This window comes from Ostrinia furnacalis, unplaced genomic scaffold (assembly GCF_004193835.3).
Source record: "Ostrinia furnacalis isolate ACB-3 unplaced genomic scaffold, ASM419383v2 OfSCF1638, whole genome shotgun sequence".
NCBI lineage: Eukaryota > Metazoa > Arthropoda > Insecta > Lepidoptera > Crambidae > Ostrinia > Ostrinia furnacalis.
In genome coordinates, this window is record NW_021131877.1 from 229,330 (window position 1) to 236,027 (window position 6,698).

The 6,698-nt window shown below is 41.1% G+C and overlaps 1 protein-coding gene across 1 annotated transcript in view; it reads left to right on the top strand.

Annotated features, from left to right (window-relative positions):
• The first annotated feature begins 222 nt into the window (after positions 1-222).
• LOC114353265 (chromosome segregation 1) overlaps positions 223-6,698 on the top strand; it is a 15,263-nt gene continuing 8,787 nt past the window's right edge. The window contains exons 1-6 of the mRNA XM_028305184.1: positions 223-448; positions 1,708-1,853; positions 2,317-2,509; positions 3,622-3,767; positions 4,571-4,771; positions 5,622-5,792. Coding sequence (XP_028160985.1) covers positions 364-448; positions 1,708-1,853; positions 2,317-2,509; positions 3,622-3,767; positions 4,571-4,771; positions 5,622-5,792 — 942 coding nt within the window. The 5' untranslated portion in view covers positions 223-363. The remainder of the gene's footprint in view (positions 449-1,707; positions 1,854-2,316; positions 2,510-3,621; positions 3,768-4,570; positions 4,772-5,621; positions 5,793-6,698) is intronic.

Genomic DNA, 6,698 nt, shown 5'->3' on the forward strand with positions numbered 1-6,698 from the left:
TTGATAAAAGTATAAATAAATCCAAAGTTTCAATAAATGTATGGCTTTCACATATCTGTGATGAGTGAGTGATGCCACGATGGCTCCGTTAGGCTCGTAGATAGAGATTCTCTGTCTCAGATTAAAGATTTTACGGCTAGGCTAAAGAAATTGGCCGTATGGAACTATATCCAAAGCCGTAAAACTTCTATGAAAAAAATAAAAAGAACGCAGCTGTCATCATGTTCTGTCATTTGTTACAGTTGCTGTCAAAAAAAACCAACCGTTGCGGTCCTACGGCGTTTATTGCAAAAATAAACGTGTTTCACACTTTATAGTGTTATAATAACAGTCGTGCTTTAACAATATTATACTTTAGTCAAAATGGAGGTGACTGATGAAAATCTGGCCACGTTAGCCAATTATTTGCAGCAAACTTTGAGCCCAGATCCCAATGTCCGAAGACCCGGTAAGTACAAAGAAAATCCAAACGCACATATGATTTTACGTTTATTTTGTTTATTTCTTACCGTTTAGTAAATGATTAAATGAGTACACTATCAATAGTACTCAAATTACGTCGATGAGTGCCAATATAAATGTTCTTGAATAACCTTCAATGGTTTCATACATAGAAAATATAGGACTATTAAAATCGATCTTTACATCCATGTAACTGTCCTAGGACATTTGATCATTTAATACGTAGGTATGTACTCGTTTACCTCTGTCTTATTATTGTTACACATTTATTGGTAACTACCTGACTCGGCGAACTTCGTTCCGCCTTAATGGCAATAAATAAGCAGACTTTTTTTTATTTCGAACGGGATAAAAAATATCCTATGTCCTTCTCCTGGCTCTAAACCACCTCCCTGACAATTTTCAGCTAAATCGGATCAGCCGTTTCTTTTTTATATCTATAGTCGTCTTTTATATATATAGATAATCCAACCCATCTGCCAGCATGGAGAGTGTAAGCCTAATTCTCCATATCTCTCTAGTAAACTAATGAAGAGTAGTGCTCCTACAGCAGAACCTACATAAATCAAGAATGATATTAATGAAGTGAAATGAATGATTGATTTATTTCATTTAATTAATATCATGCATTGATAATAAATAACTGTATTGACTGATATAATTTAAAACTTTATTTAGTATAGGGGGCACATAAACATGCTTAAAGTGTGGTTGTGTCACATTAAAATTGGAATTTCTCGATATAGCTTACATTTAAATTTTTGGGGCCAACACACTGTACGTAACAGCTCTAAAATAGTAGATTACCTAACATTAAGCAACAAAATTTTATCTACTAGTGGCCACCCTTAGGGGTTGAATTTCGCAAAATCCCGTCTTAGTAAGCACTTACGTTCTAAAAAGAACCCCCATGAAAAAATTTGAGACTCCTAGCACTTGTAGTTTCTGAGATTTCGTGATGAGTGTGTGAGTCACTCAGTCAGTCAATCAGTGCCCTTTCGTTTTTATAAAATTTATAAATAATTAATTTATACTGATATTTAATATAGTATTAGTTCGTTCGTTCGTTTCAGCCAAATGACGTCCACTGCTGGACAAAGGCCTCCCCCAAGGTTTTCCACAATGAACGGTCCTGCGCCTGCGAAATATAGTATTATAGATTTATATTATGGATAGATAGATTTAGTTTAGTCATCCCAATGATATGCAGAGCAGTGAACCTAATGAATCCTTACTTTTTGGCAGCTGAGAAGTTTCTGGAAGGCGTAGAGGTCAATCAGAACTATGCCATATTACTGCTGCACCTGATCGACAAAGATGGCGTAGACATTACCATCAGGGTGGCCGCTGCCATCGCTTTTAAGAACTACATCAAAAGGAATTGGGCAGTTGTAAGTATTTGATTGTATAAATATCATAGTACAGTAGAATCTCGATTATCCGGATATCCGATTATCTGGACTCAATTTTCATGGCTTGAATCAACTATTTAGGGCCTGGAACCATCAATACGGCACAGCGCTGCGTGTGATAACGAACACGATACAGACATTTTCTTGGTTCGTTGTTAATAGAAATTGGTTCACCCAATGGTCTAAATGATGTAAATGAACCATTTTCTATAAGTAAAAAGTTAATTATTGTTTGATTTTACTGTGAAATCGATTATCCCGATTTTCGATTATTCAGAATACCCCTGGTTTTAATTAATCCGGATAATCGGGATTCTACTGTAATAAAAATATTATTGTGCTAAAATATTGTATGTTTAAGTACAATTTGATTGTATTGTTTATAAGCATACAGATCCTGTAAATTTCAGCCTTTAACACATTATTTTTATATGCTTTACAGGACGAAGATGGTGCCGACAGAATCCACATGTCAGACCGGAACACTATAAAGACGCTCATTGTGTCTCTGATGCTGAAGTCCCCTGAAACGATACAGCGTCAGTTCTCGGATGCTGTCTCCATCATCGGCAAGTGTGACTTCCCGGAGAAATGGCCAAGCCTCATCCCGGAGATGGTTGAGAAGTTTGCTACTGGTAAGATCTTATTTATTTATTTATTACTAGCAGCTTTCCGCACGCGGCTTCGCCCGCGTGGAATTTTGTCTGTCACAGAAAAACCTTATCGTGATCGTCCCTGTTTCAAAAACCGGGATATAAACTATCCTATGTCCTTTCCCGGGACTCAAACTATCTCTATGCCAAATTTCATCATAATCGCTTCAGTGGTTTAGGCGTGAAAGCGTGACAGACAGACGTAATAATATTAGTATAGATCTATTATTCTATTAGTCTATTGTTTCTGAAAAAATACTTTATTAGGTCTTAGGGCCAGTTTCCATCAAAGCAGGAACGGAGCGGAGAAGTGTTTTAAAACAACAGTATCTTTGTGTTATAACTGCCTAAGAAGTAACCAACTTTGCTTGTAGGCCTATTCCCACCTTAGGCAACCTAACTTTTTCAAGTTATTAAAAATGTAAGCAGGAGTCTTTGATTTCAAAATTGGTATTCTAAGGCTGGGTTGCACCATCTTATCATAAGTGCCACTTGTGGTCTAAACTGAGCCCCGATTACGGTAATTTTTAACGTCTCCAATCCAGACACGCTTCTCGATTATGCGATACGATTGGTCGTTCAACAGCGTACGTCAGCTGTTTTGACCAATCGTATCGCAGAATCGATGAAGCGCGTCTGGATTGGAAACGTTAAAAGTTACCGTAATCGGGGCTCTGATTAAATATTTTTTTTATTTGATTTACTTTAACAAACGTCAAAAATCTGTCAAATACCATACAAAAAACACCGGTTATGGTTATAGTCACGGTTAAATAACATTGTGCAACTCGGCTTCGCCCGCGTGGCATTTTGTCTGTCACAGATAAACTTTATCGCGCGCGTCCCTGTTTCAAAAACCGGGATAAAAACTATCCTATGTCCTTTCCCGGGACTCAAACTATCTATGTCAAATTTCATCAAAATTGGTTCGGTGGTTTAGGCATGAAAGAGAGACAGACAGACAGAGTTACTTTCGCATAGATAATATTAGTATAGATTTTCAGCCGCAACCTGTCGTCGCGTCGAAGTCGCCTAGCTGTCGCTGTCGCATATAGCCCAGTGTGCGCTTATACTAACTCCTTTATTATTTACAGGTGACTTCCATGTAATCAACGGTATCCTAAGGACAGCTCACTCACTTTTCAAGCGATACCGTTACGAGTTCAAGTCGCAGAAACTATGGGAGGAGATCAAACATGTGCTAGAGAATTTTGCTAAACCACTCACGGATTTATTTGTGGTAAGTAAACTTCTTCCAGGTTCCCGAGATCTTCACCAGATCGTCGGTCCATCTAGTGCAGTGGTTCTTAACCTTTAAGTCATGAGGGACCATTTTACCAAATTTCTGTCTTGTCATGGACCACCTCATAATCGGTCAAAACCAGTTTGACTGCAAAAATCAGTTAAAAGTGGTTTTGACCAAGGTGTGCAAGTGCACATCGTGGACCACTTGGAATGCCTCCAGGGACCACCAGTGGTCCGCGGACCACCGGTTAAGAACCACTGATCTAGTGGGAGGCCTGGACACGCTACGTCTTCCGGCCCGTGGTCGCCACTCGAGAACTTTTCTGCCCGCACAGGCAGGACGATCTGGTGAAGGTCGCGGGAAGAACCTAGATGCAAGCAGCGCAGGACCGGTTCGTGGAAATCCTTGGGGGAGACCTTTGTCCAGCAGTGGACGTCATTTGGCTGAAACGACGAAGTAAACTTCTTAATAAATGTCTTTGACGTTAGGGCTTGTTCCTACGGAGATATTTTTTGCAGGATCCCGTTTAATAATACGTATTTTAATATTAACTTTCACACAAACATCCCGTTTGTGACTGTGTCCTGCAATAAACCGATCTGTCCGAATTTGCAATTTGAATTTCAAACAAAATATGTGTTTACACGACAGTTGCGAACTTTTTGGCTATTTTGGGAGCCAAAACCCCCCACTAAAGTGTAGTAGGCCATAGTCCAGCAGTGGACTGTAAAGGGCTGTTGCTGATGATAATGTACCTACCTCAATGAAACCTTATTGAACAAGCGTTCTCTTTCCAGGCCACCATCGACCTCACAACCAAGCACGCAGACAACCCACAAGCGCTCCGGGTCATCTACGGATCCCTAGTACTCATATGCAAAGTGTTTTACTCTCTGAACTACCAAGATCTACCGGAGTTCTTCGAAGACAACATGCCCACTTGGATGCCCAACTTGCTTAATTTGTTGCAAGTAAAAGTACCATGCTTGGAAACTGACGTGAGTATTTTATTATTATTATTCTGTTTAATGGCTTTAATGGTGCGTATTTGAAGCACACTGGTTTCGCCAATGTCTAGTGTTTAACGAGACACGATGGACAGTGAAATTTGAAGATTGCCCGGTGATATTTATTTTATTTGCTAGACTCATTAAATGTCTTATTAGAAAATTTTTTGTTTCGATTTGCCCAGACAAATGTGTTTTTTTGTAGTATTTAAAAAATAGTGAAAAAGATATTGTATTTACTTATTTAGTGATCATTAAGTATTTATATCAACAAAATTATATTTTATTATTTCTGCAGCAAACTTTATAGTTTTAATTCTTTCCAAAATGTAGCAAGTATTTATCTAACGATAGCTTCTAAAAACATCATAGAACTTATTTATTTTTGCAAATAGGCTTTTAAAAATCACTTTTACACATCCCAGTATTAACCCTACCACTGCTTCGGGACAATAAATGGGCCAGTGCTGAGAAGAATCAGTCACTATTATCTGCCTCTGTTTCAAGGGTTTCTGTCTTGAAATTTTTAAAATACAGGGTGTTAGGTAAATGGGTATATGAGCCGACACTAGCCCATGTTAACATGGTCATATAAATGTTATGGTGAAGTCAGAAAATTGATATCTTCATTTTAATTATTTTAATTTTCATACAAATCGCATTTTATAAAATTTATTTTGTATGAAAATTAAAATGATGGTATCAAATTTCTGACTTCACCATACCATTTATATGACAATGTTAACATGGGCTAGTGTCGGCTCATATACCCATTTACCTAACACCCTGTATACAATACATGTCTTTTTCTCTATGGTTATATTTGTTTAAATTTATACAGGACGACGACGAAAAACCTGGCGTGTTAGAGCAACTTCGCACAGAGATATGCGAATGCGCAGCCCTGTACGCTCTCAAGTACGAGGAGGAGTTCGCACCGCACGCGCCCGGCTTCGTCACGGCCGTGTGGACCGTGCTGCTGGCAACCACGCCGCACCGCAAGTACGACGCGGTAAGTGGGGCCAGATAGCCACTACGTAGCCACTACTTAGCCACCGCATAGCCACCACATAGCCACCAGAGATATGCGAGTGCGAGCTCTGTACGCTCTCAAGTACGAGGAGGAGTTCGCACCGCACGCGCCCGGCTTCGTCACGGCCGTGTGGACCGTGCTGCTGGCAACCACGCCGCACCGCAAGTACGACGCGGTAAGTGGGGCCAGATAGCCACTACGTAGCCACTACATAGCCACCACATGGCCACTACATAGCCACCACATGGCCACTACATAGCCACCATGTAGCCACCACATGGCCACTACATAGCCACCACGTAGCCACCACATGGCCACTACATAGCCACCACATGGCCACTACATAGCCACCACGTGGCCACCATGTAGCCACCACATGGCCACTACGTAGCCACTACATAGCCACTACATAGCCACCACATGGTCACTACATAGCCACTACATAGCCACCACATGGCCACTACATAGCCACCACATAGCCACCACATGGCCACTACATAACCACCATGTAGTCACCACGTGGAACCCATGTAGCCACCGCATGGCCACCACATAGCCACCAGAGATATGCGAGTGCGAGCTCTGTACGCTCTCAAGTACGAGGAGGAGTTCGCACCGCACGCGCCCGGCTTCGTCACGGCCGTGTGGACCGTGCTGCTGGCAACCACGCCGCACCGCAAGTACGACGCGGTAAGTGGGGCCAGATAGCCACTACATAGCCACTATATAGATACAAATATGACGCAGTATGTGTAGCTAGATGTCCACCAGATAGCCACCACATGGCCACTACATAGCCACTACGTAGCCACCACATGGCCACTACATAGCCACTACATGGCCACTACATAGCCACCACATGGTCACTACATAGCCACCATGTAG